Below are 24,987 nucleotides of genomic sequence, written 5' to 3' on the forward strand. Positions count from 1 at the left end.
TATCCACCCAACCCAAAAATGAAAATTCAAACTCTTCCAATTCAATTTCCCTATCACTCAAGTGACTCAAAATACTCTTCAAGGGACTAGAATCACACAAACACAAAGTAAAAAAAAACCAAAAATCCGAAATTTGACTCGTACTTGGAGATTTCTCCTTTCTTCCTCCTATTCTTCCTTCTCCTCCTCACCCTGTTTTCATCTCCTTCTACCCACAATATTATCTTAGCTTAAACAATTATTACACTTAGCCTAGACTAGGTAATTCATCTCTAATAGGTGAACAACTCACCCCTAATTGAATATCACAATTTCATTTTGGAAGAGAAAAATATAAGGGAAGGGGGGAAGAATTAAGGGAAAGGATGGGTTTGTCTACACGTTGCAGATTCCTCTTCTTCTTCTTCTTCTTTTTTTTTTCCCTACAAGGGTATTTTGGTAATTTTCACACATAGGGGTATTTTGGTAATTTTGGCCCAAAATTCAGAAAAGATTTCCTACATGTTCGTTGAGTCGACTACTATCGTACTACCTAAGAGTCATAATGGTCTCACCTCAATTTCTTAAATGTCCTTTGAAAAATTCACAAAATGTTACGTAAGGGCATTTTTGTCCAACTTGAAATTAAACACACTTAATCCAATAGTCTCAGTCCAAAATCACTTGATAAAATACCCATAATTATTCTTCACCATAATAATGTTTTTCACTAAAATACAAAAGTCCACTTTTAATTTTTTTCGGGGTATTACAATCATTGTAGATTTAGTTGATATATTCTAATGTAATTTGGAATTAATTATTTTTCTTATTGTAACTATAGACATTAATGATCCGTTATGATACCACCTGTTAAAGAACTAGCTCTCTACTCTAAACTTACTACATATAACTGTGTACTTTTAATGGTCTTAATATAGTAATATTACAGCAACTGGGGGCTGTCTATTTATGCCTTTAAAATAGCTTCACTTCCATTTCGATGGTTTTTGGTTTGCTGGTTTATTAAACTGAAAATCCATTTTCCTCCCTTTGCCTGATGGTTCTGAATAAACCAACTTTTTGTTAGTAGTCTATGAGACAGGTTGGAAAGATGATATTTTGGAAGAATAATTGGATGAAGGATATGATTTGTGGGGTGACTGATGATATTTTAGATCGTAAATGGATATCTATAATGATTTGACTGGTGATATTGCAATAGAAAATGATAGTGAGTTTTCTATTTAGTGTGCGTGTGAATGTGTATAGCTTGGCTCAGAGGAATTTTGTTATTTTTTAGGTTGTGCTATTTCTACTGGGATTCTCTAGTTTGCCAATTGCTGCAGTTTCCTTCTCTTTTGGTGGTTTACTGATCATTGAGTACATGAAGCTGGACAATGAAATTTGAACAGGAGAGACTTGTAGAATTCGAAAACTTCTACGCACAAATTAAACTTCCAGCAATGGACTTTAGAAAAAAAAAAATTAAACAAATAAAGAATATCAGATTTTACTCAGTTTGTCAACATTATCACATTAAACATTCACTTCTGTAGTAACACAAAGGAGAGAGAGAAAGAGATCTGATAAGTCGGCATGTGTAACACAAGATTCATATGTTATATATGGAGCACATAGTACTATAGATATATACATATATATATATATATATATATATATATATATTATATATATATATATATAATTAATAAATACGCATATTACAATATGAGTGGATTAGTCACATCATCACGTGTTGTTATACCTAGCTAGCATGTTTGTTGCACTTCTCACAATTTGATGTTGGTGTGTTTCTCATGCTTTTTATTTTAAAAAAACAAAAAAAAAATCTAACTAATTTTTGCATTCTTGTTGGCTATATGCAAAAGCTGGATCGTAAGCATCTAAGGCTCGCATATTATTTTCATATGGTTGCAGCCATAAGTGGCCTTGTGGCTGCCTTGCTTACCACCCCAGATGAAAATAATCGTCCCTTGTATACTGTTAAAGATATCATCCCTTTTATCTCAAACACTACCCTAAAATCTTCTCCCAATCTAGGTACAATTACTTGTTGACAAGGAGACCACATTGTTGTACTATGTACCTTTCATATGAATAAAGTTTGATACTATATATCGCTTCCCGCTAAACATATATATATATATAGTTTTGGTTTTGACCTTTTTATCTTAAGTTTGGTTGAAGAACTAGTAGAACCCATGCCCAAAATTTAAGATCTTATTCAAACTTTACAATATTCTTTATTATTTTTTAATGTGAAGGCTTTTAATGGACAGAATAATAGTCTTGTTTTAATAAGTGGGGACAAAAATTGTGAGAATAGTATTGAATAGCTAGGTATTAGAGTCCACCTAGTTTAGGCGTTTAGCAAGTAACTTACCGTGGCATCAAGAGCTACATATGTTGCAAGTCAACATCATAATAGCAGATTAATTTGTAGGGCACGACACAAAGATGTAAAGAAAGGCCATTACGTTCTCTATATAATTAAACTACTGCAGAGCAGTCTAGTATTTCAGTACACCTGCTCATTGATTCATTTACCTTATCAAATCCTAGCTGCTTTGCCACTAGCACTAGCTTCAATGGAATTGATTAACAACCAGCTGTGCAAATTATCTATATGTTTCGGCTTGATCCTCTTGATGGGTGCTTGGTCTTGTGAAGCCACTTCTCGCAGTCTCCAAGATGCATCAATGCGTGGGAGATATGAGCAATGGCTTGCTCGTTATGGCCGCGTATATAACGACATTAACGAGAGCGAGAAGCGATTCAATATATTTAAAGAAAATGTGGGGTTTATCGAATCTTCCAATAACAATGCAAAGAAATCTTACAAATTGAGCATCAACCAGTTTGCAGACCTTACAAATGAAGAATTCAAGGCCTCAAGAAATGGATTCAAGGGGCATGAATGTTCCGCAAAGAAGACTTCTTTCAAATACGAAAATGTTACAGCAGCGGTCCCGGCTTCAATGGACTGGAGAAAGAAAGGAGCTGTAACTCCTATCAAGGACCAAGGCCAATGTGGTAATTAAGCGTCTAGCTAAGTTTATTAATTTAAAGAAACACTGGATAGACTTCTTTTGGAGCTTATTAAATTGTTTATGTTATTCTAACTACTGTTAATTGCAATCAAAATACAGGATGTTGTTGGGCTTTTTCCGCAGTGGCAGCCACGGAAGGAATTACTCAGCTTACCACTGGTAAATTGATCTCTTTGTCCGAGCAAGAGTTGGTTGATTGTGATACAAGTGGAGAAGACCAAGGTTGTGAAGGTGGCTTGATGGACGATGCCTTTCAGTTCATCCAACAAAATCATGGGATTAGTACGGAAGCTAGTTACCCCTACAACGGTGTTGATGGTACATGCAACACAAAGAAAGAAGCCACCATTGCAGCCAGGATAACTGGGTATGAAGATGTTCCAGCAAACAGCGAAAAGGCTCTTCTTACCGCTGTTTCTCATCAACCAGTTTCTGTTGCCATTGATGCTAGTGGTTCTGATTTCCAATTCTATTCAAGTGGTGTCTTTACGGGAACTTGTGGAACGAGCCTAGACCATGGTGTTACTGCAGTTGGTTACGGCGTGAGTGATGATGGGACCAAGTATTGGTTAGTAAAGAACTCATGGGGTACAGAATGGGGTGAAGAGGGGTACATAAGAATGCAAAGAGATGTTGATGCAGCTGAAGGACTTTGTGGCATAGCGATGTCTGCCTCTTACCCCACTGCATAGTTTTAGCATCAACTTAAATAAGTGCCTACAATATATACCTTATAGGTATATCCAATGATATGTATGAACTTGTAAGTGTAATACTTAATAGAGATCGTATCGGTGATGATGTAAACCATCCATTTCTGTTAATGAAGAATCTTCTAGTGGTTTTCTGAATGGCAATCCATTTTTCTTGTTGGATATGCCTGTTGGGTGCTCCCCTTAATTTAGTTCGTTGGTTGGAGAGAGGATATTTTTGGGAGAATAATTGGCTCAAGGCACCGATTATAATGGAAGGTGATATTCCAATAGAAGATAATAGTGAGTTTTCTATTTAGCTTGGCTCAGAGGAATTTGTGAGTTTCAGGGCCTAAAACTCTCACACCAGAAGCTGTTTTTCTCTACTGGGATTCTCTGGTTTGCCAGATTGCTGCAGTGTCCTTGTCTTCTGGTGGTTTACTGATCATTGACTACATGAAGCAGGACGATGAAATTTGAACAGGAGACTAGTGCAATTCTTATTGAAGTTTTGGATCTGCCCGTTGGGTCCCACTCTAACAACACCGATACTGTCCCCACTTTATCACCTACCCAATCCGTCAGGTGTGGGGTTTTACCACAAAAGGCCTCGATATTAGTTAGAGTGTGGTAATTCTATTTAAACCCATTTGTTTTCTTTCACCCCACCGATGTGGGATTCCAACACTCCTCCTCACGTGTAACCCCTTTTTAGTGGTTCACACGTGAAGATCCACACATCGGCAATTGAAACTCAGAGGTCGACTCTCGTTGGGCCCACTTGTTTTCAATGGAACTCAGAGGTCGGCTCTTTTCAAGCTTCGTTGGCTTCTTTTTTTTTCTTTTTCTTTTTTTTCGTAACCCCTTTTTAGTGGTTCACACGTGAAGATCCACACATCGGCAATTGAAACTCAGAGGTCGGCTCTCGTTGGGCCCACTTGTTTTCAATGGAACTCAGAGGTCGGCTCTTTTCAAGCTTCGTTGGCTTCTTTTTTTTTCTTTTTCTTTTTTTTCTTTTTTTTTTCCTTTAAGAGTCCGACTTGTTTCTCCTTCTTGGTGACAAGCTTCGTTAGCTTGTACGGGCCTTGGCTCTGATACCATATTGAAGTTTTGGATCTGCCCGTTGGGTCCCACTCTAACAACACCGATACTGTTCCCACTTTACAACCTGCCCAATCCATCAGGTGTGGAGTTTTACCACAAAAGGCCTCGATATTAGTTAGAGTGTGGTAATTCTATTTAAACCCATTTGTTTTCTTTCACCCCACCGATGTGGGATTCCAACAATTCTTAGTTTCCAGCATTATTTATCAGATTTTACTCTGTTTGTCAACATTATTTATCACATTAAACATTCACTTCTGTAGAAGAGAGAGAGAGAGAGAGAGATCGAGATCTTAGAAAACATTCAAACAAATCCAAAAATTTATTTCTTGAATAAATCCCCTCTGCTACAAATGCTAATCATTTTTGTACTTTTGAATCATATCTCAGTAATTAATTCTATTTCAATAAAAGGACAGAAATTAGGATCATTACACAGAAATTTTGTGCAGTCTCTACCCTTACAAACTTGAACTGATCACTTTATAACATCAAAGCACAGTCACTTCTTCACTGCTTGAACTCAAAGTTACACTTGCAGTATCAGATTGTGACGCTCCATTACATTCTTCTGGTGGTATTGACTGAGCAAAGAACGGATGAGATAAGAACTCTTCAGCAGTTAACCCTTTACAGGGATTGGAGGCCGGGCAGATCTTTAGAAAATCCCTCCCCTCCTTTGAGATTTTAGCTGGAATCTTGGGAGAGTAAAAAACCAGCATGTTCAGGAAATCCTGAGGCTTCCAACAATAACTCGTATCCCATGGGGGCTTCCCAGTGAGCATCTCAAGCACAACGCAACCAACAGACCAAATTTCAGAGGGCTGATCCTGCAACTTGTCAAGCAAAGCTTCTGGAGACAGATACATAGGAGAGCCTTTACATCCAGATCCACCCATCTTTTCTTTTGTTCTCTTAGCCAATCCGAAATCAGCTATCTTTGCCACCAAACTAGTACTTCCACAACTTGTGGTGGTAGGCACAAGCAGAATGTTCTCCGGGGTCAAATTGTGTGATTGGTTTCGTGGAAGTGGCAAGATGAACAGACCCATATCTTCCTCTTCCGATCAGCTCTCCTCTTACCCAGTTCACTTCATGATTACGCCTGCAATAACAGTGAGATGAAAGGAAGGTGAATTTGGGGTTTTATAAGGGGATAAAGTCGGTGGGGTTTCCTTGATCTGAGACTTGGACGCCAAGCTACTAAATAACAGTTGGAAAACTACAACTAGTGCTAGTTCAAAACGCGTTTGAATTTAGAAACTTTTTATTTTTAACCCACAAGGATTAGGACTCTGATATTACGGTGCTAATTACAGGCTGGCAAGAAAATTAGAGTTGGGAATATCAATATGAACTTTTATTTTAAAAAATTATGTTTTGCTCAAAGTAATTACATAAAACCTAGATACCAATTACACTATCAAAACCAATTTGCAAATTGGAATGAAATATTGTGAATTTGACAATGCTTTTCTTCAATGGATTCGGATCCTCTGATCTGATTTTCTCTACCATGATCTGCTATACTTTTGTTCTCCATACGCCACATCATTAAAATTTAATCTAACAGATTTAAAAGTTGACACATCATCTTAAAACAAAAACTCAATTTACTCCTAATTAAAAAAGAATAAAAAAACCCTAACACCCAACTAACAGTAGTTAACGTCCAAAGCTCTTTATGTTTGTTCTTCTTCTTCTTCGTTTTGTCCTCCTCTTTTTTCCTTTTTTTTTTTTCTCCTTTTTGCTTCAGGTTCTGTCCTCTTCTCTTTATTCAGTAGTTAACGCCCAAAGCTCTTTTTTTTCTTCTTCTTCTTCTTCGTTCTGTCCTCCTCTTTTTTCTTTTTCTTTTTCTCCTTCTTGCTTCAGGTTTTGTCCTCTTCTCCTTCTTGCTTCAGGTTTTGTCCTCTTCTCTTTATTTACGTTCATATTCATATTACCTTAGCTTTGGTTAGTGTGAATATATTGGCAAGGCTACTGTGAAGACGTGAACTTGATCCCATAAAGTAAGTAGGATTATTTTGCGTGCTGTTCGTTTTCTTTTATCCCTGATACATACTCTTATTTATTGGTTCATCCTACATATGCTTTCATTTATTGGTCCCTGTTGTAAGCTTTGCTTCTTTCTTTTTTTCCTTTTCTTTTTTGGTTCCTATGTCTGCAACAATTCGAAATTTCCCTCTTTCCCATTCAGACTATCTAATTGGTTTTCTATGTGTGAAGCTTTGAATATTTCAATTAATGTTTTGGTATATCTACCTACATCCTTCATTTTTAATTTGTGAATATAAATTTGACTATTATCATTGTATGATAGATTAACATTATTATATTTGTTTTATAGACTGAGAATGAAAGATTCAGTGGCTACAATCTATGAAGATAATTTAGATTATAAGCCCATATGTGATATGGAATTTCTTTCAGAACAAGCTGCATATGAGTTTTATAATGAGTATGGGCGAAGAGCAGGATTCAATATTAGAAGAGATTCACATAACAAGAATAAGAATACTGGTCAAATAATTTCAAGAGTATTTGTTTGTTGCAAGGAAGGTTTTCGACCGAAAGATAAGTGAGATTATTTAACTAAAAGTTCTCGGGCAGAAACAAGGACGGGTTGTAATGCTAAAATGAGCATTAAGTTGAATAAATCTAATGGTAAGTATTGGGTTAGCCATTTTATGGAAAACCACAATCATCCTCTTGTAAGACAAGAATGCACTCATATGTTACCGTCTCATAGAAGAATATCTGCTTCACAAGCTACTGATGTAGATTTGACAGAAGAATCAGGGATTCCACTTAGGCAGGCATATGAGTTAATGGGTAGGCAAGTTGGTGGAAGAGAATCTCTTGGATATATCAAACAAGATCAAAAAAATTACCTTCGGACGAAGAGGCAAAGAAAATTGGCATATGGAGAATGAAGCATTGGAAAACCCCTCATTTTTTTATGCTGTGCAATTAGATTGTGATGAGCAAATTACGAATATATTTTGGGCCGATGCGAAGATGATTGTTGATTATGGTAAATTTGGTGATTTTGTGTGTTTTGACACTGATCAGTTCTTAATTGTATTTCAGTTTGCACCCCTCTAGCTTATGATTTGGTTATGTTATTGAGTTAAACTTGTGCTTTTAATCCCTTTTCTGTTTATCATTCAGTTCATTGGGCCTTAGGTAGCAATGGTGGCTTTGGATAGGAAAAGATGCAAAATGGTGCAAAAACGAGCAGACTGAGTTAGCAATTTGTTTTGCCCTTAACTTCCTCCTCCCAACTTGTATTGGCCCAATTTATATGTGGTTGGAAAGAAGAGATTCTGAACTGCAAGATGGACTACTAAAACGTATCAATTGATGAAGTCAAGCCCAATCCGTGGGCTCATCAAAATGCACACCATACATTCCAGTCTATTTTTCGGCAGTCAACTTGCAAGGCCCAAAACGTACACTTGTACTGCTCAGATGGGAATGCATTCTTCATACAAGTTGTTCCAATAGGTGTCTATTATGACATATCTAAATTTGAGCCCCATTGGATACATATTGAAACCTCAGGCCTTCCTACACCAAGCCTGGTTCAGAAGAATCTTTTATTTCCAGCAACCAAAAGAAAACCCACATGGGTTGGCAGCAAAAGGCAGCCACAATTGAACACCTTTGATCACCCATGTGAAGAAAGCTTGAGGTGCAGCAAAAGAAGTATGGGATGGGATTGATTCCAACCACACTAAAATAGACAAGATAAAGTGGGAGTTATGGATTGTATTAAAGGAGGAATGGTGGTGTTGGATTTCATCATGATGTTCCTCCCACTTAGCCCTATAAATAGAGAAGTCTTCAAGCTACAAAATTCACTTCAGCCATCCTCCACACTTCCATCATTCCATCAACACATCCAGAAATCATCATCATACACTTACTAGCTGTCATACATCATTCTAGACGTAGGGAAGCTCTTGGAGAAACATTAGATGTGGAGAAGCACTTGAAGAAGTCTTGGACACCACAAGAACTTCAGAAAATGGGTTTTTCTACTCTTATTGCATTCCTTATGTTTTCTCATTTCTATCTAAGTTTCTTTTCCATTATGAGCAGCTAATTTCATAACTAGGGCTTCGATGTAACCTAACATGAATATTCTGGGTTTATAAGTTTGAAGTTTGGAGTTTCAAGTTTGATTCATGATTCATGTTTTTATTCATTATGCTTATCAGTTAATATACTTGTTTGAATGATTGATCACCATTGGAACTTGTATGTTAGCTATCTTGGTTTGAATCAAGAGTAGACACCATGCTTTGATTCAAATTGAACTATGAATAGGAAGAGTATGTATGGATATTTGACAACAGGGATTAGATACATGCTTGGTTGTTTAAATTATTCTTCTATGCTTAATGGGTTCATAATGCTTAATTTAGGTTAAACAACAAATGATCAAATTAGGGAATTAGGAACACAAGGTTAGAACTAGACATCATGGCCTAATCATACTTTAGCTAGAATCAATCTTTGAATATGAATTAGACTTGTTACTTGACTCCTTATAACCCAGAATTGAATTGATATGGTGATTCGAATGCCCTAGTCTCCAAATCTGTTTTCCAACTCTTAAAACCACTCTTTGTTACATTTGTTTACTTGTTTTTGTTTGCAATTTCATTTTGCTTCTTTTGTTCAACAATCACAACCACTCTTACTTTAAATTCTGTTTTAGACATAACCTCCTACTTTCTTGAATTTGGTAATCTAAGTACATAACTAGTTTTAACTTCTCAGTCTTCGTGGGTACGACCTCGTACTTGTCTTGCTATACTACTAATTGCCCCGTACAATTGCGAGTTAACATAATATTAACAACAGACACCACATACAAAACTAATGAAGCAAATCTTCCATTCGGAGTGTTTGTGGGATTTAATCATCATCATGAGATTGCCATTTTTGGGGCAGCATTGTTGTACGATGAGACTGCCAATTCATTTATATGGTTGTTTAATTGAAACATTTTTAGAGGCCATGTCCAAGAAGGCCCCAAAAACCTTATTTACTAATCAAGATGCTGCGATGGCTAAGCCTTGTGCACATGTGATGCCTGATACATATCACAGGCTTTGCACATGGCACATAATGCAAAATGCCATGAAACATGTAAACAGTTTATTTAGGTGCACAGGTGGAGTTAGGAGCGTTTTAACACAATTTATGGATTACTATGAGGAGGAAGATGAGTTCTTAGTTACTTGGGATTCAATGTTGGATGAATACAATGTGCGTGGACATCCTTGGTTAGAAAGCATTTTTTATTTAAGGAAGAAATGGGCAATGGCATACTGTAAGTGGTCTTGGTCTGCAGGAGTAAAAACCACACAGATAAGTGAAAGTTTTAATGCTACCTTAAAAGACTATTTGAATGTGGACCATGATGTGGTGCAGTTTTTCATGCATTTTGAAAGGGTACTTAATGATAAGCGATATAAGGAGTTAGAAGCAAAGTACGCTTTGTGTCAAAAGTTACCTAAGGTGACAATACCTGTTTCAATGGTGGTTAAGGCAGGAAATATTTATACCAAAGCAATATTTAAAGATTTCCAAGCTCAGTATATTAAATCACTTGAATTAGACATGATATCTTGTGACGAAGATGGTGATGATTTGGTATATATAGTTGTCCTACATGGTAACTCAAACGGGCAATGTGTTAGAAAACAGAAAGATGGTGATGTCTCTTGTAGTTGTAGGTTATTTGAGATGAAAGGTTCTCAGGTGATGACTCCAGCCATGATAAATTTTAATAAATTTCTTAATGATTGTGAGGTGTTCACTATGAATGCTTCAAGTGTTCCCTTCACTTGGTGCAATGGTCACCACGATAATTCTGTTATCTATGAAAGTGTTTGTGCCTAATAAATCACGGTCATAAGCCGGCCGAAGGAGCTCCCTTTCTCGGCCCTGGCACTTGCTCGTAACACTGAAACGCAGCGTTTCAACAAGGTGCTTTGCCTTCCTAAGAACAAGAGGAAAATGCTAAGGCATGATCATCTCGGCCTCGAGTGCAGGCCGAGGCCGAGGCCAAGCGAAATCACAGCCAGAGATATTAAAGTCAGATCGTCATGTGATAGCAGGGACCCATGCTTCATTTAATGAAGTAGTGTCTGTTTAATGCAGCAAACCCACTGGCCACAAATAAGCATTTAATGCATAGGGGAAGGTGGGAAGTGACTGAAGTCAGGTCTTGGCGACAGAAGACAGAGTGATTAGACGTAGACATTCTCACAAGAATTCTTGCAGCTTGAGAGATTAGGTCACCAACTATCAGAACAATAAATGCGTCTCCACGGCCAGCTGCGCAGGAACCACGATTAGGGCGGCGGCCGAGATTCACCAGGATTTATGGGGTCACACCACCATGCTTCACGATCCCAAATGTCGATTGGACACCCACTTGCGCTAATCAGACTCCACTATGCGTAAATTCAGCCTCGATTACTCATCCAGGAACTCTTCCTATAAATACAGGGCTCGAGCTCCATTCAAAAGGTTCAACACCAAACAAAAGCCTCCCACGGAGCAACTTATTTTTTCCTGTAATGCACTTTCAATATCTTTACTTGCTTTCCTATGAGTAGTGATAGTTTGTAAGGAAAATTCATTCATCAATATATCATACGACCCTTGATTTTCAAGGCGCCGGAGCACCATCTCTGTTTGTTCATTCCCTCACCCCATATATCATACGACCGTCGCTCCCTGAGCGACGCGCCGGAGCACCACCCAAAACCCACCACCAACACCATTACTCAACGGCCTTGTAGTTCAGGCCGTGAACCTAATAGCCGATATTAGTTCCTCTCTCGGCTACAATCGTTTGATTAGAAGATGAGGTCAAACAGGCGCACCACTTAACCATTCTATCCCCATCAACCAACTCAACGCACGGTAGACCGTGCTGGCACGCCTGCACACAACCGCACCGCACCCAAAAGCAGGAAACCGCGTGTCAACGCACATCCCCTCGGCCCGGAACTCCAGGCCGTGAGATTTGCGCGGCAGACAGAAAGACTAGATAGAGCTCTTGTTAACCCGGAATGGATGACTCTTTTTCCTAATTCTGAGCTTCAAAATCTGCCTATTCTAAGATCATACCATGGTCCCATCCTCCTCACATCTAATGACCCCCCTAGAAGAGTTTCTAAAGCCTTTAGATTTGAAGCCATGTGGTTAGCCCATAGAGATTTCAACAAAGTGGTCACCCAAACCTAGAATAATTCGTACAGTGGAAATGCTGCACAGAAAATCCAATTGTGCTGTAATTCCTTTAAACATAAACTAAGATCTTGGAACAAGAATGTGTTTGGAGACCTATTCCAAACTCTTAGATCAACCCAAGAGAAGTTACTCCTCATCCAGGAGCAGCTAGCCCAGAATCCCCACGACTAGTACCTCTTAGACAAAGACCTCAAGTTAATTTAAAGATTTTGCTTGAGCAAGAAGAAGTTTTCTATGCCCAGAAAGCTAGAGCTAACTGGCTCCAGCTTGGTGACTAAAACACCAAATACTTCCACACCCAAGCCCTCATTAGAAGAAAACGAAATCAAATCACTAGAATTAAAGACCATAATGGCATGTGGGTTGAGGGTGAAGTCCTCCATCAGACCTTTAATAAAGCTTTCAAGCAAAGATTTACGGCTGATCAGACTCCTAACCCTACTCTTATGGCTAACTTTCTCCATGTGATCAATCCTTGTGTTACTAGCCAATATAACGCTAATATGTTGGCTCCTATCATAGATTATGAACTTGAATGTGTTGTTAAGAGTATCGGGCCTCTCTAAAGCCCCTGGCCCTAATGGCTTGCAAGCAGTCTTCTTCCAAAGATGCTGGGAAAATACTAAGTTAATGATTAAAGACCTTGTCAATGATTTCTTCACCAATAATGTTCCTTTGCGGGATGTTAATCACACGAACATAGCCCTTATTCCTAAAGTAGATTCCCTTGAGACTGTTAATCATTATAGGCCTATTAGCCTTTGCAATGTTTGTTATAAAATCATCACCAAAATTCTTGTCAATAGGCTTAGACCGTTACTTGCAAAATGCATCTCCAGGAACCAGGGAGATCTATATTTGACAATATTCTCATTGCCACGATTTATTCCATGACTTTAAACGTAAGAAAGGCTCCCGGGGAGCCATGGCTATCAAGCTTGACCTTGAAAAGGCCTATGACCTCCTTGACTAGGGGTTTATTAGAGGTTGCTTGTCTCAATTTGGTTTTAGTCATGAGTGGTGTGATCGAATTATGAATTGTATTTCTAGTACATCTTTCTCCTTGCTTATTAATGGTTCTTCCTATGGCCACTTTAGTGCCTCTAGGGGAATTAGGCAAGGAGATCCTTTATCTCCTTATATTTTTATCCTGTGTATGGAGCCTTTTATTAGGCATTTTAATAATCTTGCTAAGAATCTCAAATCTAATGTGGGTTTGCTCTCCTCCCCTGGAGGCGATCGAATTTCTAACTTGGTGTTTGTTGATGATTGTCTTATTTTTGCCAGGGCTACTGTTGTGGCTGCCAAAAATATCAATACTTTATTAGAAAATTTTGCCAAAGTGTCTAGTCAGAAAATTAACTTACATAAATCTACTGTTTATTTTTCAAGAAATGTTCATTCTCAAGTTAGAACTGCTCTAAGTAATCTTCTGCAAATCTAGCATAAGACTACCTTAGGGCACTACCTTGGCATCCACAATATCATCTTCTGGAAAGATCCAGCTAATGTGTTGCTTCGATTCAGCTGCACCAAAATGGTTTCAACTGCATCCTCAACTTGTGATACTCGCAAGTGCACGAGCCGTTTGGTAGTATAGCATATGTAAGTGCGAGGTCGATCCCACGAGGATTGGTGATTGAATGATCCAATTTGTTTCCCCTACACAAAATAGAAATGAAAAAGAAAATAAATAAATAAATAAAAAGGAAATAACTCAAGCAAATAAGTTCCCAAGTTCAATTAGATTAACGGATTGATTCTAGCTGAAGTATGATTAAGCCATGGTGTTTGGTCATAACCTTGTGTTCCTAATTCCCTAATTTGATCATTTGTTGTCTAACCTAAAACTAAGCATTAGGAACCCATTAAGCATAGAAGAACAATTTAAACAACCAAGCATGTATCTAATCCCTGTTGTCGAATGTCCATACATACTCTTCTTATCCATAGTTCAATTCGAATTAAAGCATGGTGTCTACTCTTAATTCAAACCAAGATAGCTAACATGCAAGCCTAAATGGTGAACAATCATTCAAACTAGCATATTAACTTATAAGCATAATGAATAAGAACAAAAACCATAATTGAAACTTGGAAAATAATTAAACTTGAATACTTAAGAAAGAATGTACATTACAATAAAAGTAAAGTGGAACTAAGAAAACTTGAAAGAAAATTTAGTAAACTCATTTTGTTACAACAATTGACAACTTGAAAGGAAACTAAGAGAATTTGAGGGAGAGAAGGAAAGGGAGCTCTAGAGAAGTGTTTGAGAGCTCCCCCCCTTGGGGTGTGATTTGAAGCTTGAAGGCTTCTCTATTTATAGGGCTAAGAGGGAGGAACATCATGATGGATTTCCACACCATCCTTCATCTTTTAATACAACCCATAACTCACACTTCATCTTGTCTATGTTAGTGTGGTTGGAATCAATCTCATCCCATACTTCTTTTGCTGCACCTCAAGCTTTCTTCACATGGGATCAAAGGTGATCAATTGTGGCTGCCTTTTGCTGCCAACCCATGTGGTCTTCTTTTGGTTGTTGAATAAAAACGAGTCTTCTGAACCAGACTTGGTGTAGGAAGGCCAGATGTTTCAAAACTTATCCAATGGGGCTCAAATTTGGATATGTTATAGTAGACACCCATTGGAACAACTTCTATGAAGAAAGTATTCCCATCGGAGCAGTAGAAGTGTGCGTTTTGGGCCTTGCAATTTGGCTGCCGAACAGAGACTGGAATTGACTTCATTTCATTTATGCTTTACATGCATGCACATGCTTTCTCTTTAATAGCTCCATCATGTACCAACTTGATCCTTTAGACTTTCATAGCTGGAATGCCTCCCCACTTCACTCATTATGTTGGATCCAAAGTCAATTGCAGCATGGGTGAGGCACATGGCTTAAAGGAGGAGACAAGGCTCAAAGCTGGCAGCTGCAAATCCTCCTGAGCATGGTTCAGTGTTGGACGGGCTAAAGACTCCACATATGTTCAATTGGGCTGAATGTTGGATATGTTATACTAGACACCCAATTGAACAATTTCTATGAAGAATGTCTCCTCATCCGAGTTGTACAGATTGCTGAAATGAGACCTGCAAGGTGACTTACGAAACTGGACTGACAAGGAGTGTGGCCCAACTTTGGTTTTGTCTTTAAGCTCTTGCTCTTATGCCAATCAGCCCTTAACATGCATGGATTGCATCAAATGTGATCTCTTGCTATCTTAACCTACAAAACACACAAACAGAGGTAAGTGACTCAAAATAAAGAGAAACTAAGCAAAATCACTAAGTAAAGAAGGCAAGCAAGTGTATGAAATTATGGACTTATCAAAACAGAAAATGGATTAAAAGCACAAGTTTAACTCAATAACATAACCAAATCATAAGCTAGAAGGGTACAAAATGATATACAATTATGAACCGATCAAATACCCCCAAACCTAGATTTTGCTAGTCCTCGAGCAAAACAAAAGGAAAACAAAGATAAAAACTAAACAAGAAGTTAACTAAACCACTTCCGCAGGTAACTCGATTGGATTGAGCATATGCAACAAGCCTTTAAACCTCTAGGCATCCCTAGTAGGAGGAGTTGTGTCTCCTGAGGGTTTAACAGAAACGATACCCACAAACGTTTTACTAACTCTACAAAACAAAGTGGTTAGAAAACTTATTAGATTTGTTAGTCCTTAAGCAAAAACAAAAACAAAAACCAAAACAAAAATAATTACAAAAACAAAAACAAAAATAAAAGAAATAAAAATAAAATAAAATAATTACAAAAATAAAAACAAAACAAAAAAAACTCAAAACAATCTTTCCGAACATTTTCTGAAGAGAAATGACTCATGCACATGACTCAAAAATAAAATCTCAGTTTTTAGACAATATTTACAGGGTGGCAAAGTTCAAAACACAACATGCTCAAAGTGTAGTAGTGTGATAGCCAAATGCAACAAATTCCCCAATCTTAGTTTTTACACAATTTCAAAAATCATACAAAGCACAAGTTCAACTTCAAATCTCACCAAAGTTGTCCTCTCACAAATGAATCACTCAGAAGAGGGCTACAATGCATCACTCAGTTATAAACATGAGATTAGAGTTAAACCGTAAAGGAGTTAACTCAAAATAGGAAGATGAAGAACTTGCATTAATATGATCTCAAGAAGGATGCCAAACACTTAAAAGTAAGAAAATGCATGCAATTCAACCATATGACATTTAAGATCAATTTAGGTCTTTAACATAGGTTGTAATGGGGCCAATGGTGTAAGGTGAGTAAGAAATGAAAGGTATGGATAATACAAAGTCCAAGGAACTCAAAAATGTAAGAGCATAAAATAATTGTTTACAAGACTTCGAATCATCACGAATAGATTTTTTCTTTTACATGATCAAAACTCCTTATACCTTCATTTACATTGATTCACACTCCTTTCCAAATGCCAATTTATTTTGAAGGCCCAAAAATGAATTTTCAATCAACCACCACTTAATCACAACTTTTTTTTCTTTTTCTTTTTTTTTTTCACCAATTGAGTGAATTTTTTTTTTTCCTTTATGTAATATCCCTTCCCAAACTTAGCATGAAAAACACATCCGAATTAGAGCTCAAGAGTTCCTTAGAAAGGTAAATATTTGTTTTTCGTGCTAAGGCGAGGAAATATAATTGGTAAAATGAAAGAAAAGGTTTACATGTAGGCTCAAAATGGTTAACAATGGAAAATCATGCTTAAGCATGCATAAGGTTAGCTTGAAAGGCACAAACGATCCAAAGAGGGCCTTAATATCACTTCTTAAATGTCATGAAATCAAATTGCATAAGAATGAATGACTTTTAAGTGTTCAACCAAATCAATGAATAATGAGATCAAACAACAACTTTGATGACAAGAAAATAAGAGTATGTGTATAACACTCATGAAATGAAGCACAAGGCTCAAAAGCTCACATTATAAGTCTAATTTATGCTTGATACAATTCTTTAGGTCATGCAAATCCTTTAATTGGAGAATTATGAAACAAATGGCAAGTGCAAAGAAGGTTTCGAACATATCATGCTAGAACGATGCCAAATTAATTATTATTATTATTTTTAATTTTTTTTTTTACAAAAATTTACAAGGAAAATAAATAAATAAAATTCAATTTTCATTTAAGTCATGCAAACATTTATCACAATCTCATCAAATGTGTTCGGAAAGTGAATAAAATAAAAATAAAATAAAAATAAAAGCAAGACTTAAACAAAATAAAATAAAAATAAAAACAAGCAAATAAAAAAAAATTTAAAATTAAGGAAAAACCAAATTTACATGCTAAACTCCAATACCCCCAAACCTAGAAATGAACATTGTCCTCAATGTTTAAAAATTAGCCACAAGCAATGTCATAACAACACATGAAGGTATTAAAGCAAATAAAAATAACAAAATACAAAAATAAAATAAAAGAAAATAATTACAAAATAAAAATTACAAAACAAACAAACAAATAAAAAGAAATGAAACAGTAAAACACTCGAAACAAAAAGTCCTAAACAAACAATCTTACGCAAACCAAAACCCAAACGATTGAAAGCCCAACCCAAAAGAAGGTTAACCCACTTTGAAACCTAAACAACGGTGAAAACCCGACCCACAATGAAATCCGAAGCCCACACGTTTTTTATTTTTTTTATTTTTTATTTTTAAGAAGAAACGTGAATTGGGAGCACAAAGGCGGGATTTCTGAAAAGAGAAAATGTGGTCCTTGATGTCTCGGCTCTTGTGAGGTCACGGGCAAAAGAGGTGAGGGACGTGTCGGCGCGCAGAGGCCGCTTTCACATCCCCCAAGCCAGAATTATTGGCCTCTTGGGTGAAGCGGGACGACTTTTTCACTTTGAAGGTTGTGAAAGGTGAAAATGCAATTAAGGGGAGGTTGGGAAATGGGTGCGGCGATATATAGAGATAAGCCGTAAGGGCCACACATAACCCAGAACCGCAACGGCTAGGGTTTAGCAGACTAAGTCTATAAAAAGGTAAAAAGAACGGGTGAAAAACACAAACTCAGAAACACACAAAACAGAAAAGAAAGAAGAACAAAGAGTGAGAAATCAAATGGCCTCTTCCTACCCTTTTTCGTTGGATCTCAACCTAGCTCCACCGACTCAGACACGAGGCCAAGCAGCGGCACCAGTATGGATGCCCTACTTTGCTTCCGCACGGGGGCCTGTGACAGTAACTGACTCAATACTCCTGGACAACGATGTTGCCATTGGAGTGGCTAGAAATTTAGTGACTCCTAAAGATATACGTGTCCTGGGGACAAGGGATGACAACCGGGTCGTGAGCGATGCCCTGGCACTGAGCGTGCAGAGTACGGCAACAGTCGCAAGTTTGGGTCATCGCCTACTTGCGAAGTCCCATGAGGTAGAGGTGCTAAAGGGTCAGTTGGCAGCGGAGCGAAGTATGGTTGAAGAGTGTCAGAGTGCTATAAAAAGCTTGAAAAGGGAGAGGGCAAGGATAGTGGAGGTGAATCGACACCAGCTAGAAGTATTGCGGGACGAGAATAAAAACCTATCAAAGATGGTAGAGTTGTATTCTCGCGACATGCGAAAGCAGCTGGAGGACCTAGACCGACCGGGTAAACGCAAGCAAGCAGATCGCGAGATACGTTACGCTCAAGCTAAGAGTGCGATCTTTGGGAGCTCAAGTGATGAGCCCCAAGAGGCTGTGCGTGAAAATCCAGAAGAGGACAGCCATAGGGCCAAACTCAAAGCTCCAATGGTCGAGACACCGAGCACTGTGAAGAAATGACTTCTACTGCATTATTGTTGTTTTTATTTTATTTTTTTGGTTGTTTTTGTTTTTGTTTTTGTTTTTTTTTTTCGGAAATAAAAGAGTAAGGTTGCAGAACGAAAAAGAAAAAGAAAACACACTTCCCAACTAAAATAAAACAAAGACGACAAACGGAAAAGAAAACACAGTTCCCAAACTTAAATAAAACAAAGACGACAAACGAAAAAGAAAACACATTTCCCTAACTAAAATAAGACAAAGATGATAGCCGAAAGGGAAAGGCAAAAACACAAAGCACTAGAAAATAAAAGTAACGGGCAAAAACATAAAACACCAGAAAACACGGAAAAAAGAAAAGTAAAGTGAAAGTTAATGTGCTCCCCCTTGAAGCGATTAGGTCGAGCATGCCCGGGAAATCCGAAATGGTGTTGGCTCTCTCTCATCATCATATGTCTATTTAAACCACACCTCTGCAAGCGGATGATACCCAACATTTCTTCCTGCAAACTCAAGGAAAAACATCAAAAAATTCAGAAGCAAAACAATTGGCATCCTCATGTACTCACCTTGATGATCTAAACCTTGAGCTCTCACTTGCACCACCGAATGCCCAGACAAGGGCTCCTCCAACTCCTGTCTTCCCAAACTCCACATATCATCACGGCACGGCCTCAAACTTTGCTGAGGCAATACCGAACTTTGCTGAGGCAATGCCGAACAGAGCAGTGCTACTGGGTGGCATGATTGGCAGTATACTCACACCGGCAGATCATCTGCATGTGGCACAGCGGTCGGACAAGGTGGCAGTGGAGGAGTCCCACACTTTATCTGTGCTCCATGCGGTCTCGGCTACCAATTTGGGCATGCGATTACTGGCGAGGATGCGGGAGTGCACAGCGCTGAACGAGGAAGTGGCTTCCTTAAAGGCTATGGTGGCAGATTTGCAGAAGCGGCTTTACTGTGCCAATCAGCATGTGGAAGCACTGCAGAGAAAGAATGAGGACCATGTAGAGCTGTTGCAGATTCTACAAGTGCGAGATAATAGAGGCAAGCCATGATGATGATGAATATGAAGATGAAGAAGAAGATGATGATGATGTTGTTTTTTATTTTTATTTTTTATTTTTATTTTTTTTTATTTAATGCAGAGTTTGAAGTGAAATAAAAATGTGTTTTTAACACTCAGAAATAAACTAACTAACCATACCACGTAAATAAATAAATAAACTAACTTAGCAAAACAAAAACAAATACTATACAGAAAAGAAAACAAAGAAAATCAAATAAAAAAATAATTTAAAAACACACGAATATACAAGCAACTCACAGATGACCAGTTAAGGGCCTCAGAAAACACAGCCAGGGGATCCGGGAAGGTTGGAGGGGTCACAATGGTCCCGCTTAAAACCCAAACTTCTTAGACACCGAAGGTGTCGCCTAAAGAACTCCTAGACACTGTATTGACGGAAGTGCTCACTGGAGTTACCACGAGTCAGCTCATATAAAAAATCTTTTTTTATTTTCTTATAAAAGAAATAGAAAATTAAAATTATTGAAATAATAACAAAACAACTAATGAGAAAGGATTGGAATACTCCCCCTTGAAGCGATTAGGTCGAGCGTGATGCATTTGGAGGTTGCGACTTCTCCCACTACTCCACACTTCCTATCTTTATGATTGAAGTTGCCTTCTCTTTCCCTTTATTATTGAGCTATAATAAATTGCTAAAACCAACACACAAACTTGAAATGGAATTAAAAGGATTAGGAATGAACAATAGAGAACTAAGTAGACTTTAAACATTATAAATAAAAAAAAGTAGGAAAACCAAATAGAATCAAGCAATGTTACCGATCCCCGGCAACGGCGCCAAAAACTTGTTGCTTCGATTCAGCTGCACCAAAATGGTTTCAACTGCATCCTCAACTTGTGATACTCGCAAGTGCACGAGCCGTTTGGTAGTATAGCATATGTAAGTGCGAGGTCGATCCCACGAGGATTGGTGATTGAATGATCCAATTTGTTTCCCCTACACAAAATAGAAATGAAAAAGAAAATAAATAAATAAATAAAAAGGAAATAACTCAAGCAAATAAGTTCCCAAGTTCAATTAGATTAACGGATTGATTCTAGCTGAAGTATGATTAAGCCATGGTGTTTGGTCATAACCTTGTGTTCCTAATTCCCTAATTTGATCATTTGTTGTCTAACCTAAAACTAAGCATTAGGAACCCATTAAGCATAGAAGAACAATTTAAACAACCAAGCATGTATCTAATCCCTGTTGTCGAATGTCCATACATACTCTTCTTATCCATAGTTCAATTCGAATTAAAGCATGGGGTCTACTCTTAATTCAAACCAAGATAGCTAACATGCAAGCCTAAATGGTGATCAATCATTCAAACTAGCATATTAACTTATAAGCATAATGAATAAGAACAAAAACCATAATTGAAACTTGGAAAATAATTAAACTTGAATACTTAAGAAAGAATGTACATTACAATAAAAGTAAAGTGGAACTAAGAAAACTTGAAAGAAAATTTAGTAAACTCATTTTGTTACAACAATTGACAACTTGAAAGGAAACTAAGAGAATTTGAGGGAGAGAAGGAAATGGAGCTCTAGAGAAGTGTTTGAGAGCTCCCCCCCTTGGGGTGTGATTTGAAGCTTGAAGGCTTCTCTATTTATAGGGCTAAGAGGGAGGAACATCATGATGGATTTCCACACCATCCTTCATCTTTTAATACAACCCATAACTCACACTTCATCTTGTCTATGTTAGTGTGGTTGGAATCAATCTCATCCCATACTTCTTTTGCTGCACCTCAAGCTTTCTTCACATGGGATCAAAGGTGATCAATTGTGGCTGCCTTTTGCTGCCAACCCATGTGGTCTTCTTTTGGTTGTTGAATAAAAACGAGTCTTCTGAACCAGACTTGGTGTAGGAAGGCCAGATGTTTCAAAACTTATCCAATGGGGCTTAAATTTGGATATGTTATAGTAGACACCCATTGGAACAACTTCTATGAAGAAAGTATTCCCATCGGAGCAGTAGAAGTGTGCGTTTTGGGCCTTGCAATTTGGCTGCCGAACAGAGACTGGAATTGACTTCATTTCATTTATGCTTTACATGCATGCACATGCTTTCTCTTTAATAGCTCCATCATGTACCAACTTGATCCTTTAGACTTTCATAGCTGGAATGCCTCCCCACTTCACTCATTATGTTGGATCCAAAGTCAATTGCAGCATGGGTGAGGCACATGGCTTAAAGGAGGAGACAAGGCTCAAAGCTGGCAGCTGCAAATCCTCCTGAGCATGGTTCAGTGTTGGACGGGCTAAGGACTCCACATATGTTCAATTGGGCTGAATGTTGGATATGTTATACTAGACACCCAATTGAACAATTTCTATGAAGAATGTCTCCTCATCCGAGTTGTACAGATTGCTGAAATGAGACCTGCAAGGTGACTTACGAAACTGGACTGACAAGGAGTGTGGCCCAACTTTGGTTTTGTCTTTAAGCTCTTGCTCTTATGCCAATCAGCCCTTAGCATGCATGGATTGCATCAAATGTGATCTCTTGCTATCTTAACCTACAAAACACACAAATAGAGGTAAGTGACTCAAAATAAAGAGAAACTAAGCAAAATCACTAAGTAAAGAAGGCAAGCAAGTGTATGAAATTATGGACTTATCAAAACAGAAAATGGATTAAAAGCACAAGTTTAACTCAATAACATAACCAAATCATAAGCTAGAAGGGTACAAAATGATATACAATTATGAACCGATCATAATGCCAAATTAATGATTGAAAGAATTCGTTCGAAGTTTGCAGGCTGGAAGGCTCAAACGTTATCTAAAGCTGGTCGTCTAACCCTTATTAAAGCTAGTGTCTCTGGTATCCCTAACCATACCCTTTCCTGTTTCAAGTGTCCTAAAGATATTTGTAAGGAAATGAATGCCTGTAGCAGACGTTTTTTCTGGGGTAGTGGTAATAAGGTCCCCCCAGTTGCTTAGAAAGATATTTGTTTGCCTAAACATCTTGGGGGTCTTGGGGTCAGATCGGCGGCTCATTTCTATCAAGCGGCTTTAGCCAAATTAGGCTGGATATGCCTGGTGGATCCTTCCAATTGGTGGGCTCAGATCATGATTAAGAAATACTTAAGAAAAGACAGTTTTCTTTCAGCCTGCAAAAAGAATTCTCATTCAGCTACGTGGAAGGCCATCCTTGAAGCTCGTACAGTTTTGCACAAAGGTATTAGATGGATTGTTGGTAATGGGCAATCCATCCACTTCTGGATTGATAATTGGGTCTTCCCTTTTCCCTTGCTTGGTTTAATTCCTATTTTTATGCAAAATAACATTAATTTAAATGTCAAAGTTGCATACTTTATTCAGAACCAGGTTTGGCAGCATGACAAGCTTCTCCAGGAAGTTGATGAAGACATTCTGGAAAGAATCCTTGCTACCCCCCTCCCCCTCTCTCCTATACAGGATGAACTAATCTAGGGGCCAAACCCCAATGGAAAGTTTACCATCAAATTTGCTTATAATCTTCAATTACAAAATGACTCTTCCCACCCTAGCGCTTCCTTACTTAAGAAAATGTGGAGGTTAACTCTGCCCCCAAAGTCAAGCTCTTTGCTTGGTTATTTATTTGGAAAAGACTTCAAGTCAGAAGCCATTTACACAAATTTATGCCCAATATTAATCCAGATTGCCCCTGTGTAATAACCATTTGGAGACTATTAACCATCTATTTTTTGAATGTCAGTTTGCTCCTAACATTTGGAGATGTACTTCTATGATCCCCTCAACCTCTCATCAGAATTTTGATGGTATCAAGTGACTGGATACGCTCCCTCATTTAAAGGAGTTGGATGGTCTGAATAGTCTTTCAAAAGCTCTCCTTCTTTGCTGGCAAGTCTGGGAGACTCGTAACAACTGTGTTTTTAAAGACATTGCCCCTCACCCGGTTAGAGCCCTCAATGTTGCCGGTCAGGTTGGTCTTGATTATTGGAGAATTAATTCCATCCCCCTCCAGAAACCTAGGGCTGGGCCTACTATCAAATGGAAAATGCCTCCCCGCGACTGGATAAAAGTGAACTTTGATGGCTCGGTGCACGACAATATGGCTACTGCTGGGTTTGTTATCCGAGACTGGAATGGGAATGTTAGGCTTGCAGGAGCTAAGAACTTGGGGCAAGTCTCAATCAATGTGGCTGGATGTTTGGCTCTACGAGATGGCCTGGCCCATGCTATCAACAATGGCTAGAGTAAAGTGTTGATTGAAGGTGATTCTAAACTCGTCATTGACTGTATCAACAACAAAGTGTTGGTTCCTTGGTGCATTCGTCTTTTGGTTCAAGACATTCGACTGCTCAGCTCCTACTGCAAAGATATCTCTTTCCACCATGTCTTTCGGGAAGCAAACTTTACTGCTAATGCTTTAGCTAATTTAGGCCATAAGTTGAACCCTTCCCAACTCTGGGAGCAGGGACTTCCTCTTAGTTGTTCTATTTCGTTTTATTTTGATTTAGTTGGGTCTGCGTGCCCTCGTGATTTTCGGTTGTAAGTTTCCTTTTCCTATCAATAAATAAATAAATAAATAACATGTGCAGCATGTTGTTGAGCAACGAAGAATTTGGTAAAATATCAATTTAATTGTATCTTAAATATGTGCCAACTATGGTTTTGCCTATATTCCCCTTTAATTGGCAACTGGAAGAAGAGTAAAACAGATCAGATTCAGAGGGGCTAAATCGGTAGTCTGAACCATATAAAATCGAAAAACACAAAAACAAGTATAATCCGCAATTTTTTTTATATTTTTTTATCGAAAGTATAATCCGCATTGGTCCTAGACGATTACTTGGCATATTCTAATTCGTCCCTGGAAAACCTCGTGATATTCGTCCTAATCACACGTGGCACGTTTTCATAGGCCACACGTCTAAGACACTGTCTGGAAATTCCTATTCTTCTTTTTTATTTTTATTTTTATTTTTGTCGAAGAAATTCCAATTCTTTTGTGTGACTCGAAATTCGAATTCTAGCGA

At 38.0% G+C, this 24,987-nt stretch overlaps 3 protein-coding genes across 3 annotated transcripts; 2 read left to right on the top strand and 1 right to left on the bottom strand.

Moving 5' to 3' along the window:
• The first annotated feature begins 2,545 nt into the window (after positions 1-2,545).
• Positions 2,546-3,886, top strand: LOC148295636 (senescence-specific cysteine protease SAG39-like). The gene is made up of 2 exons (XM_088250842.1): positions 2,546-3,036; positions 3,153-3,886. The coding sequence occupies exons 1-2, from the start codon at positions 2,592-2,594 to the stop codon at positions 3,743-3,745; spliced, it is 1,038 nt and encodes a 345-aa protein (XP_088106968.1). The 5' UTR covers positions 2,546-2,591; the 3' UTR covers positions 3,746-3,886.
• Positions 3,887-5,340: 1,454 nt separating this feature from the next.
• Positions 5,341-5,901, bottom strand: LOC110747639 (mitogen-activated protein kinase kinase kinase 5-like). Its single transcript, XM_021947786.2, has one exon. The coding sequence runs from the start codon at positions 5,899-5,901 to the stop codon at positions 5,341-5,343; it is 561 nt and encodes a 186-aa protein (XP_021803478.2).
• Positions 5,902-9,862: 3,961 nt separating this feature from the next.
• LOC148295637 (protein FAR1-RELATED SEQUENCE 5-like) lies at positions 9,863-24,203 on the top strand. The gene is made up of 2 exons (XM_088250551.1): positions 9,863-10,624; positions 23,802-24,203. Exons 1-2 carry the CDS (start codon positions 9,878-9,880, stop codon positions 24,201-24,203), a joined length of 1,149 nt encoding a protein of 382 aa, XP_088106677.1. The 5' UTR covers positions 9,863-9,877.
• Positions 24,204-24,987: the final 784 nt, after the last annotated feature.

Source organism: Prunus avium, chromosome 3 (assembly GCF_965620075.1).
Source record: "Prunus avium chromosome 3, drPruAviu1.hap1.1, whole genome shotgun sequence".
Classification (NCBI taxonomy): Eukaryota; Viridiplantae; Streptophyta; class Magnoliopsida; order Rosales; family Rosaceae; genus Prunus; species Prunus avium.

Excerpts from the sequence above, each read along its gene's own strand:
- LOC148295636 (XM_088250842.1), top strand. The coding sequence starts at position 2,592 with ATGGAATTGATTAACAACCAGCTGTGCAAATTATCTATATGTTTCGGC. Across the intron at positions 3,037-3,152 it reads CAAGGACCAAGGCCAATGTG|GATGTTGTTGGGCTTTTTCC; the intron begins GTAATTAAGCGT and ends ATCAAAATACAG.
- LOC110747639 (XM_021947786.2), bottom strand. The coding sequence starts at position 5,901 with ATGGGTCTGTTCATCTTGCCACTTCCACGAAACCAATCACACAATTTG.
- LOC148295637 (XM_088250551.1), top strand. The coding sequence starts at position 9,878 with ATGTCCAAGAAGGCCCCAAAAACCTTATTTACTAATCAAGATGCTGCG. Across the intron at positions 10,625-23,801 it reads TTGAGATGAAAGGTTCTCAG|GAGTTGGATGGTCTGAATAG; the intron begins GTGATGACTCCA and ends CCTCATTTAAAG.